The sequence below is a fragment of the Pseudorca crassidens genome, chromosome 11 (assembly GCF_039906515.1).
Source record: "Pseudorca crassidens isolate mPseCra1 chromosome 11, mPseCra1.hap1, whole genome shotgun sequence".
Taxonomy (NCBI): Eukaryota; Metazoa; Chordata; class Mammalia; order Artiodactyla; family Delphinidae; genus Pseudorca; species Pseudorca crassidens.
Genome location: NC_090306.1, coordinates 54,668,317 through 54,680,768, shown reverse-complemented (window position 1 = coordinate 54,680,768; position 12,452 = coordinate 54,668,317). Strand labels below are relative to the sequence as shown.

General features: G+C 45.8%; 1 protein-coding gene across 3 annotated transcripts in view; it reads right to left on the bottom strand.

The window, feature by feature from the left end:
* The window catches only part of RASSF3 (Ras association domain family member 3), a 152,101-nt gene that overhangs the window by 61,930 nt on the left and 77,719 nt on the right, over positions 1 to 12,452 (bottom strand). The window contains exon 1 of one of the 3 annotated variants that reach the window (XM_067697228.1): positions 11,027 to 11,528. The exons of the other annotated variants lie outside the window; for them this stretch is intronic. Within the exon in view, the coding sequence (XP_067553329.1) occupies positions 11,027 to 11,137 (111 nt within the window). The 5' untranslated portion in view covers positions 11,138 to 11,528. Of the gene's footprint in view, positions 1 to 11,026; positions 11,529 to 12,452 lie in introns of those variants that run through there. 3 annotated transcript variants of the gene reach the window in all.

Sequence of the window (12,452 nt, the reverse complement as noted above, 5' to 3'; positions counted from 1 at the left end):
AAGCTTTGGGTACAGTTCACAGGACAAATTTCCTCTAGACGAGACCCACGGTACAGCCGAGGATCCAACCCCACACCTCAGTACAGCAGAACGACCACACTCACGCCAGCCAACTGCACTATGTGCCCACCCCAGACCATTAGGAAAAGCAAGAAAGGAATTCCCAAACCTCAGACAGATCTGAAACGGCAGTACTTCCCCCCAAAGGAAAACAGGCAAGAAAAAGCAATCCACAAGCGTGTTTAAACAAACAGAAACAGGCCTTAAACATACAAAAGTAATACTGTTTCTTTAAGCCACCTACATAATATTTATATTTTCCCATAGCTGGGAAATCACTGACTACAGTCAAGCAACCCCTGAATTCACCTTTGCCATTAAACCTGGATCTGCTTAAACCAATATAACTTGTTTTGTTCCTCATCTCAAAGCTCCACTGAAATTAGAGTCCAAATATACCAACTGAACCTTAATTCCCCTGGAAAGCTCCTTTAACTGTAAAACATCATGGAATGTTAAACTTCATTTTAGTATTGGTATTTTTTTTCTCCTATGTAATGCACCTAGCTATGTTTTCTATTTTCATAAAAATTTTTTGGTTTTTGTTTTGCTCTTTAAGAACTGTATCAGACACATAAATTTCTATGACCTAAATGGCAAACTACCAAAAAAGACATTCCTCAAAACAAGCAACTGTAGGAAATTTTCAGGGTAAATTTGAGTTGTCTAAGAATATAAGGATTAAGGAGAGTTCATAATCTATCTAAAGTCAGAAATAACTCTTCACATCCTTTTGAAAGATTCACTTAATTAAAATACTCTGAAAGAAGAAAAAAATTAAATGAGATCAAATTAGCGGTTAATCAGATTATAACACATTAAGCAACAATTTTGGACACAGGTGAGCCTTAAAGCAGACTGTAGGGACAGATTCCATCTAATTGCAATTTTTCAACCACAAACAATAAGCTCACAGGTAAACAGTATAAAAATCCTCTTTTGTAGGTGGGATTTTTACTAGTTTGTCCTAAACTTTTTTTCAGTTTCCAGTTTGTTTATAAGAGAGCTTAGAATCCTCAAAATTCTACCATAGTGGCTGGAAAACTGATGCTAAATGTATTGAAATTCAAAGATAAGCAGGCACCCCCAGTCACCCTTTTTCACATGGTTACCAAAGACACATCATCCAGCTCCCCACCCTCAATATTCCACAGTGTATTCACAGGATGCTGCTGCTGTCTTAGCAATGCCCTTCCTGTGCTGTAATTATAGGAGTTAAAAAAGGATTTTGCTCTGAGTTTCAGTGATGTCAGCCTGAAACACATTCTAAAGTATTTCCAAAGGCCAGAACATGCAACCACCCTTTGGTACAAACAAAGTCAAAAATAACCTGAAGTTCAGCTGACCACAAAAAAGGGGAAGCATCTACCCAGCTAAATAGGCATGAGACGCAAAGAGCAGTGTTCTCAAGATTTCCACCGACCTAACACATGGTCAAAAGCCAAGAACAGGGACTTCCCTGGTGGCGCAGTGGTTAAGAATCTGCCTGCCAATGCAGGAGACACGGGTTCGAGCCCTGGTCCGGGAAGATCCCACATGCCGCAGAGCAACTAAGCCAGTGCGCCACAACTACTGAGCTTGTGCTCTAGAGCCCGTATGCCACAACTACTGAAGCCTGTGCTCCACAACAAGAGAAGCCACCGCAATGAGAAGACAGCGCAGTGCAACGAAGAGTAGCCCCTGCTCACATAGAGAAAGCCCGCGCGCAGCAACGAGGACCCAACACAGCCAAAAATAAATAAATAGAACAAATTAAAAAAAAATTAGCCATGAACATTGCTCACACCAAGAGGAAGACCCACTCAGAAGTACAAAAAATTAAATTCACCATTGTTTTTTGTTTTGGGGGGTTTTTTGGCCGCACTGCGCAGCATGTGGGATCTTTAGTTCCCCAACCAGTGACTGAACACCCTGCAGTGCTGCAGTGGAAGCATGGAATCTTAACCACTGGGCTGTCAAGGAAGTCCCTAAATTCACTGTTAATTAAAGGAATGCAATAACAATGAGATGTCTTTACGAAGTTTTTCCTCTATCTTAATGACTATACCCAGTGGAGCTGAGGGTGCAGTGAAACCAGAGAAAAATATAGTCTTAAATTGACAATAAATAACTAGAGCCATAAAATGGTTACACCCTCATGCTCAGTAAATTCTATTTTGTACATCTATCCTAAAAGAAAACAATCCAGGACTTCCCTGGTGGCGCAGTGGTTAAGAATCCGCCTGCCAATGCAGGGGACACGGGTTTAAGCCCTGGTCCGGGAAGATACCACATGCTGCGGGGCAACTAAGCCCGTGCGCCACAACTACTGAGCCTGCACTCTGGAACCCTCGAGCCACAACTACTAAAGCCCGCGCCTAGAGCCCGTGCTCCGCAACAAGAGAAGCCACCGCAATGAGAAGCTCGCCCACCACAACAAAGAGTAGCCCCTGCTCGCTGCAACTAAAGAAAGTCGCGCACAGCAAGGAAGAACCAAAGCAGCCAAAAATTAATTAATTAATAAAAAAATAAAATGAAATTTAAGGGGCTTCCCTGGTGGCGCAGTGGTTGAGAGTCCGCCTGCCAATGCAGGGGACACGGGTTCGTGCCCCCGTCTGGGAAGATCCCACATGTCGCGGAGCGGCTGGGCCCGTAAGCCGTGGCCGCTGAGCCTGCGCGTCTGGAGCCTGTGCTCCACAACGGGAGAGGCCACAACAGTGAGAGGCCCGCATACCACAAAAAAAAAAAAAAAAAATTTAAGAACATATTGCTCTATTTATAAAATCTTAAAACCTTTCCAGTACAAATGACATGCATATGAGAAACTACTCATTTTTTCAGCATATACAAAACAAACATGGAGCCAAATTTTGGACTCAGATCTTGCTCTTTACCATGGATAAGAGTTGATCTAACTAAACGGCATGAGAGCAGGTTTCAATCTGGTTTGTTCATTGAATCCCTAGCACAGCCTAGGCCATTGTGAATATTCAATAAACAGTTGGGAAATGAATTTAGGAAGCTCCTTTCACAATGCGCACACACACACACACACACACACACACACACACACACACACACACACTCTGCCCAACCTGCATTAATTTCATGAAAACACTTTGCTGCTTACATTCTAAATCTTTTAAATCCAAGATCTTCTAAATCTATTCTTCTGGTCTCCAATTGCCCAACTCATCCTTTTTCCTTCTCTTATTATCTCACTTTGTTTAGTATCTGGCAAAAGAACTGAGTGTTGCAATATATAATTGGTAAATTATCTTAGCTGATGGAATCATGTAGCAGCAGTGAGCAACTACAGCCTATAAAATGCAGATTACTCTGGCTGTGTTAATACTCTATGAAAGAATGAGCCCTCTCCTCTGTACACTGAAGGCACAGTTGCAGCTAGAATGCCATAAGGATGGTTTTATCCTATCAGCTCACGAGTGAAAAAAAGGGAAGTCCCCACACACAAAAGTTTCACAATCTCAAAATGCTTGTATGTGTGACCTAAGCTAGGCTGAAAAGAAACTATACCAAACAGCAAATGGCAAGTTCCTCTTCACAAAGAAAAATCTTCCCAGTGGGTCTGGCTGGTACCACATCCATTCACCTGCAGCCATCTCAAGGATGGAGATTCACACCCCTGGCAAGAGTTAGCGCAAACAGCACTGTCCAACAGTGATAGAACGCAAGCCACTAACTTAAAATTTTCTAAGAGCCATGTTAAAAAATAAACAGGTAAAAATTAATTTTATTTGACTCAATATATCCTAAGTATTATTTCAACACGTAATCAATATTAAAAAATTATTGTGGCATATTTTATATTCTTTCCTTTGTCTTGGAAATCCAGTATGTATTTCAGACTCACAGCCTCTCTCAAATCAGGTGAGCCACATTTCCAGTGCTGACAGCCATATGTGGCGAATAACTACCTTATGTGGCAGCACAGTTTTAGAATGATGGCCACTTCTAGTTTGTGACATTTTTACATTTATTTCACATTTTAATCTTTTTTATGGACTCTGACATCTCTTTCCTAGTGTGTATCTGGGCCCTCTCCATGAAAAATATGTATATAGCAAGTAAACAAAAACCATTTCGCCTAGCCACTGAGAGGCAAACCAGAACTAACTATAGGATGATTATGTTTCTGCTGGAACACAATGATCTACAAGTTGACAACAGATGTCAACAGAGAAATGTGGCTTGTTTCTCAGCCAACGTCTCCATCTAAATAGATGTAATAGCTTTACCAGACTTTGCACAATAGGGGTGATTCCTGAAAAACTGTAAACAGTTAAAAGGCCCCTTTTACTAAAGGAGCTAGCTCTTTAAAGAAAAATGAGAGATGCTTTAATTTGTGTATTTGATAAGCTTTTTAAAATTTACTAAATGAGGCTAGGGACATTATTTTTTCACTGCTCTGTCCCCAGAGCCAGATTTGGGCGGGGTGGGGGGGTGGGGGGGGGAGATACAGATCCTCTTTACCTGTCACCTTCTCAGAGAAGTCTTCCTGAATCACCAATCCGAAGTACACACCCCTCCCCTCAGCCTTCTACTCTTTCCATTCACAGCAAAAATAAACTGTTTGCAAAAATAAACTCATCTGTTGCATGAATGAATGAGTGGCTTTCTTAAAGTAAGGGAAAAAATCGTTATATCTAAACTAGAAGTAACAGATATCAATCTGTTGATATCAGATCAACAGATATCTGATACCTGTTGATAACAATATCATCCTTTTTTAAATGGCTAAGATACTGTGGAGGCTTATGTCTAGTTGGGAGAGGGGGGAAACTGTGTACATTTGTGTGTAAAGGAAAACGCACAGTACCAAGTACTGGGACTTCCATCCAGAATGATGAGTAGGCTTCCATTCATTCCATCTCCTACTAACTGCCAGGTATTTATTTTAGACCCTGGGTAAACGCGTTAGTCTCTGTCCTAAACAAAATATAATAACAAATTATAATTTTTGCTATGAAGGGAAAGAGCAGAGGACTTTAAGAGGGAAGGGTGCCTACTTCGGATTGGTGGTTCAGGAAGACTTCTCTGGGAAGGTGACACGGAAGCTGACAAGGGAAGAGGAACTAAGGGAAGCAATTCCAGGCCCAGGTTCTGTGATGGGGAATAACTTGGATACTGAAGGCAACTGAAGAAGGCTTAATAAGACTAGGGTCCTAGTTACAGGCTGTTAGTTAAAAGTTGCTGCATCAGAGAGCAAACAATAAGCTGAGCCTTGTTATATAACATATGATATAGGCAATACTTGCTGAGCCAGAATAAAACCTCCCACAAGGCAACATATATATCAGCTCTTCAATGAGACAAGGACGCAAACGAGCCAAGTTAGCCAAGACGTACCTTTGCAAGCATATATCTTATAATATCCAATGTTGTCTTTCACCATGCCTTCCAAAGAGGGGTCTGGCTAGCTAATGACCCTGGGACAAATCAGAAGTGAAACACAAGCCTCGAACTGGGGCCTTTATCAAAAGGCAGATATTTATGTGGGAAGCTGGCAGTAAGCAAGAACTGTTGCTCTGGGCTAGAAGCTGGTGATCAGGCCACACTAGAAAGCATTCGGTCAGCCTAATATTTTTGTCCCAGAAAAATGAATGTTTACAGTATGACATGCACTGACTGCCAAAGGAAGTCTAAAAAGAATAACCACATTATTGGATATTTTTAGCTTTTCTTTTCGTAAATGTTTTGTGTCACTGCTTTCCAAATAATTCCAAATCCTAAAAATTAGCCAGAAGAAGAAATGAGGTAGAAAGTGTATTGCTCATGTATGCAGGTATATAAGATTGGTGACTAATTTCCTTCTGAAATTCAGTTAGAGGAATGTGTCTCTTTGAGTCCTGCTCACACAAACACAAAATTCCAATGGATTAATACTGTGCAAGGACAGAATATATTGGACACGGCAACAAAATGTGCACATGACTGTGCACCCGGCAAAACTGACTGCTGGGAATGTTTATATTCAGTAATATAGGGATTCAATGTTAGTATAAAAGTTTAACCGAAATACCTTTAATGTTATAAACCATTGTTCTTTGCATCCCTACCCCCCGCGGTCTATCACCAAAACTTCTAATGAATGGAAACACTGAATAAAACAGTGCAACTCATTACTGTTGATTCTAGCAATAAGACACAGAACCAGAGAACCACAGAAATATTTAAATTATGATAAGGAAAAAACCCAGGGGCAAACTTGAGGCCTGTTATGCGGAGTCTCACAGGCTTGCCTTATTAAACCATTCTTCAGTTTAACTTTTTTAAAAGCGTGGATGGTTCAGAAGACAATTTAAAGTTCTTCAAGACTTCCTGACTATTCTAATTCTAAAGCGATCACAGTGTCATGTCTTATTCCTATTATCTACACAAGGCTCAAGCCTTAGCTTACAAAAAAAGCAGAATAAGACATGCTGACAGATTATATTAATAATTTTAGTCCATTTCTTATTTATTTATTTTATTTATTTATGGCTGTGTTGGGTCTTTGCTGCTGTGGGCGGACTTTCTCTAGCTGCAGTGAACGGGGGCTACTCTCTCATTGCTGTGCACGGGCTTCTCATTGCTGTGCGCAGGCGTCTCATTGCGGTGGCTTCTTTAGCTGCAGAGCACGGGCTCTAGGCGCGCGGGCTTCAGTAGTTGTGGCACGCAGGCTCAGTAGTTGTGGTTCGCAGGCCCTAGAGCGCAGGCTCAGTAGTTGTGGCGCGCGGGCTTAGCTGCTCCACGGCACGTGGGATCTTCCCAGACCAGGGCTCGAACCTATGTCCCCTGCACTGGCAGGCAGATTCTTAACCACTGTGCCACCAGGGAAGTCCAACAATTTTAGTCCATTTCTACTCCTGGAAGCCTGAATGTGTAGAAAAGGAAAATTATGGTAACAGACTGTTGACATTCTTGGTTCTGCATGAAACAAAATGGTGAATTCAAAAGTATGAATTATGAACACTGTAATGAAGATATATGAATGACACCTACCGGGTGTCAAAGTTTTAAGAAACTCCTAAATTATAGATGTCCATTTTGCAAAAGGAAAATGGAATATTAAAATTATTTTGGGGGGACTTCACTGGTGGTGCAGTAGTTGAGAGTCCACCTGCCGATGCAGGGGACACAGGTTCTTGCCCCGGTCTGGGAAGATCCCACAATCCGCGGAGAGGCTGGGCCCGTGAGCCACGGCTGCTGAGCCTGCGCGTCCGGAGCCTGTGCTCCGCAACGGGAGAGGCCACGACAGTGAGAGGCCTGTGTATCGCAAAAAAATATATATATATTTTTGGGGGACTTCCCTGGCGGTCCAGTGGTTAAGACTCAGCACTTCCACTTCATGGGGTGCAGGTTCGATCACTGGTCAGGGAACCAAGATCTCGCATGCCGCATGGTTCGGCCAAAAATAAAAAAAAAAAAAAAAAATTATTTTTATAGCCCAGAAGCAGCAAAAAGGAGACCGGAATTTGAGTCAGGAAAACGAGTTCTGCCTTTCCCCCACCTAAATGGAGGTCTTTGGTGAACCACTTAACAAGGCCTAACCTTTCATTAGGTTAATGTTCAGAGGATTCTTGGAAGAATCATGAGACAGGGTACATTGAAAACCCATAAAGAGCCAACAATTATCAAACCAGGAAAGAATTCATTCATTTCAACTAATATTTACTGATGGAGGCCCTGGGGATACAGCAGTAAGCATGACATTCAAACTACCACCAAAAAGCCACACATGTTCATTCCCTCTATATCTTTCAGACCGGTTTTTAAGCCTTTTCCTTTTTTTTTTTTCTTTCTTAAAGAGGGCACCAATATAAAATAAGAAAGAAAATAACATTTTTGGTATTCTTGGAGAAAGAAAGAAGTTGGGCTATGTTCCTTTGCCTGGCAAGAGAAGAAAGAAATTTCTCAACCCCCTTTCTCCCCATCCTGCTTTTACCACAAACATCTTGCTTTCCCTGGATATTTTCAAGAGTTCTAGAAACCACATTTTCCCGGCTTTTCCACCAGGTGGTATAGCACCAAAAAAACTCACTATTATCAATAATAGATCCTTCTGACAACACTTCTCTTTCCAACTCTCTGAAGAAACGATAAATTTCACTTCTACACCATATGGCAGGAGTGCCCACCTAATTCTTACAATCACCAGCGTAAAAAAATGAAAAAAGGCTTATCTAACCTCAGGTAAAAGAAATGTTCTGTATTAAGAGCGCCTTGCTTTAAATTTAACTCACAAATCTTATCAGGAATTTAACAGACTCACTCTAAATAAACCCAAATGCCCACAAAAATTCAGTTAGAACACCTTCTCCAACTGGCAAATAAGTCCTCTAACTCAGCACCCTGTATGTGTTATGTTAGAAGGGGAAATACACAGGCAATAAAGTTTCAGAATATACTGTGAAGCTCTTTAAGCAAAGGTCTAGGTCTTACTGTCCTGATTTTCAGCACAATCTTCAAAATACATATTGATGTCAAACCAATTCTAAATACTAAATAAGTAACATTAAATGAGTATAATATATATATACTAGATGAATATTACATAAGTTAATGAGTGTAACATAGAAACACCGTGTATAAACCCAGAAAAAAATATTTTTACTTTTTTTTAAATAAATTTTTTTATTTTATTTATTTTTGGCTGTGTTGGTTCTTCGTTGCTGCACACGGGCTTTCTCTGGTTGTGGCGAGCGGGGGCCACTCTTCGTTGTGGTGTGTGGGTTTCTTGTTGCGGAGCACGGGCTCTAGGCGTGCGGGCTTCAGTAGTTGTGGCACGTGGGCTCAGTAGTTGTGGCGCACGGGCTTAGTTGCTCCGCGGCACGTGGGATCTTCCCGGACCAGGGCTCGAACCCATGTCCCCCCTGCATTGGCAGGTGGATTCTTAACCACTGCGCCACCAGAGAAGTCCTATTTTTACCTTTAAAGCGTTTTCATACAAGTTCAACCTGGATACTTCGGCCCTTGTCAAGGAGCATCTCACACCTGGAGAATTCAAGACCAGCTAGTGTTTTGGAGATACTAGTCACCTCCGGAATGGACTTCAAACTACCACAACCATCTCTGACAATCTCTATTCCAAGTGTCAAATGATGACAGCAAGAAAGTAGAGAAAGGAAAGAAAGGGGAGGTCGAGAAAGAAAGAGAAAAGCAAAGTGAAAAAAGCACAAGGAAATGCAATCCTTCTACGAGTGATTGGAGGGTGGTTATTTCTGACTTCGAAACCTCACAGCAAACTCCTGTCCTTAAAATACACTCCACTAAAAATAAGATTTCACTTGCTATGGACCGAATGTTTCTGCCCCACCCCTGCCCAGTTCACATGATGAAGCCCTAATGTGACAGGATTTGGGATGCGGGGCCTTTGAGAGGTAACCAAGTCTTGAGGGTGCCCCCCACACAATGGGATGAGTGTCCTCTTAAGCGGGAAAGAGGCAGCCCTTTCTCCGGGTGAGGACACTGCCAGAAGTCGGCTGTCTGCAAGCCAGGAAAGGGCCCTCATCAGAACCCGACATGCTGGCACCCAGATCTCAGACTTGTAGCCTCTAGAACTGTCAGAAACACATACTTGTTGAAGTCACCTAGCTCGCGGCACTCGTTACAGCAGCCTCAGGTTAAAATGACTAGTAAATAGTATGGCTTTAAGCCTTAGAAACAATAAAGAACAGAGACCTACTGAACCAGAACTTCACTTGGGGTTAACTGCTACTGAATAAGGGTACCCGACTTCACTCTTGCCCTTCCCTCTCCCCTCTCCCCCCTTCTTCTGGTTTGAAAGTTAAGAGGTTCAAAAAACTTCCGAATCGTAACAAGAAATTTGACCTCATAAAGTGGTTAAATAAACTTTAAAAGTCTGGCAAGGAAACCCTGACACATTACTCCGTCCTCACCCCTCCCAGAAGGCATCACCCGGCCCTGAACGATTTTCCTTGCTTCTAGTCTCTAGAAGTAAGTCTGATGGCGATGTCTGGAGCGCGCCTACTGTTTTTTAAGAGCAACCAATTTGTTCCGGTCCAGCCTTCTCTCATCTGATACGAGCACGTCAGGGTTGGCAGGGCCTCCTTGGTGTGGCTCCCAGGGCCAGGAGGCCGCGGGGTTCAAGCGCCCGACTTCGAAGTCTGCCCAAGTGTCCCGTTTCGGGGTAACCTCCCTGACACTGTCACGGTCGGCGAAACCGGCCCAAGTCTTCCCATCTTCTCCCAAGTCATGCTTCCCACACTGCACGCTTCCTCCAAAAAAGGAAGAAACCAGCCGAAGGCTCAGCTCTCGCCGGCCGATCCTACCTAGCACCGGAACTTGTTTGCAAAACATTCGAGGCACCTATACAATTGACTTTACTGGAACCGCACAACCTTGACTCCCGCTACCAAGATTTAATGAACGCCTGCTCTGGTCTGGCCAGGCGTTCCTCTCAGCGCTTCCCCACCGATACCGCCACGAGAGGCGCCTGGACCGGGAAGGTAGGGGAGGCCAGGTCCCCACGTCCTCTCCCGGGTGTTACACGGCCCCCAGGCCACTCCAGGGGCCACAGGCCAGGGAACGGACTAATAGTGGGGGCCGGCGTGAGGCCCGCGAGGGGGCGAAGGGCGTCCCCAGGCGCAGAGGAAAAGCGGGGAGTGGCCGGCGGACGCCTCCTGGCTCTCAGAACTGCCCCCCCAGCCGCCGACCGCCGGAGGCAGAGCAACTGAGACCATCTGCCGCAGCAGGCGGGAGCGGACCCTCCGCCTCCCCGCCCTCCCTCCGGCTTCCCTCCCCAGGGAGCCCCGCGCACGCCCGCACGCGCAAGCTCAAGGCACTACCCCGGCATCCGGAAAGACAGAAATCCCTTCTCGGAGGTCTCCTCCTCCTCCTCCTCCCTCGCGAGCATCCCCCCACGCGCCCCGCGGAGACCCGTGGACTTGGGGGTCCCGCCGCGCCGGGACTCCCCGGGAGCGACCGAGCGCCGGCTACTGCGCCTACCGGGCACGCCACTCACTTGCTGGCCGGCGCGGGGCTTGCCCTGGGGCGCTCTCCTGAAGAAGGAGGTCCTGGCGGTGAAGAAGAAGTCCTCGGCGTCCTCCTCCAGGCTGCTGTAGCCGCTGCTCATGCTGCTGGTCCCGTCGCGCGCGGGCCGCCTCCCCGGGGAGCTGGCGGCCAGGCAGGGGGTGTCGCGCCCGCCCGCCCCGCGAGGTTCCCGGCGCGCGGCCCCGAGCCGCCGGCGGGCCGTCCTGCTGCAGCTGCGGCCGCCGCTCAATTCGGCCGTCCGCGCCCCTCCTGCCGCCTCCCGGCTTCCCGGCCCGATTATGGGCGCGGCTGGGGCCCTGAAGCTCCCTGCGACCCCGCCCCTGGGGCCCCGCCCCGAAAGGCCCGGGACGCTCCGCACGCTGCTTGGGCACTCCCAGCGCGGCCGCAGGTGGGGGCGGTGCAGCCGGCTTGTTCCAGGCGTGCTGCTCTTCCCTAGCTGTATTTGGGGAACCCCGGGAGCCCCGCCACGATGGCTGCGTCTGTGCTCCCGGTCGCTTCCCCAGCCTCCCGGATCCTGCCAATTCCTCTGAGATCAGTCCACCCGCCCCACGCCCGGCTAACTCGGGTTTGGGGGAGGGCCCAAGCAGAGCAGGGAAATTTCTCCGCTGTCCCCGCACTGCTCGCCCCTTTTCGGGGTCCAGCTGGTGGCAGTGGAGATTGCCCGGCCGAGAGACCCCCCCCACAAGACCCTCAGGCGTCCCGCAGCCATTTCGCCCCGTCCTGAATTCCGGCAACTCGGCCCTCCAGGAGAGTTAAAAGTTAGCTGAGACGAATGGGGAGGTAACGACTGGCTTGAGTTTATTCAAATGAAAACATCCTTTCCGGAAATTCAGTTGAGCTTCGGTCTTTCCCTCTCGCCCTTCTTTCTAGTGAGGGTTCATTCCCAGATAAGGACCGCCAAGGTCATTATGATCTTTGAGGCCACGTGGTGCGAAGGGGGGTGAACTAGTTCTGCAGTTCGAGTACGTATTAATTAAACGTGCTTTTTAAATGTCCCCTTCCACAATCCTCTTTAAACCTACAAGGCATGATTTCAGCGTTAGGGTGAAGGGTTCAGGGAACTCTATTCACCCTCCTCAAAAAAAAAAAAAAAAAAAAATCCCTATTTTCTGAATCCTTTCTGTCAGCTAATCCTCTTTTAAAATGCAAATTTTTCCTCCAAGCCACCTGTGGATGTTAGCCATTTACACCTTGGTGTTATTGAATTGATTTAAATCACACTAATTTCCTTGCAGAGATCCTGACCGAAAGGTTGTTTTGAAGTTTCAGCCCTGCCGGTTTCAGTAAGCCGACTTTAGGAGAGGTTTCTTAGGAGGGGAAGAGACGGGTTAGGAAACAAATTTTTCAGCCATTATAGCTAAACTTTCTTGCATTATCTCCTTTAGTCCTCAAAACAA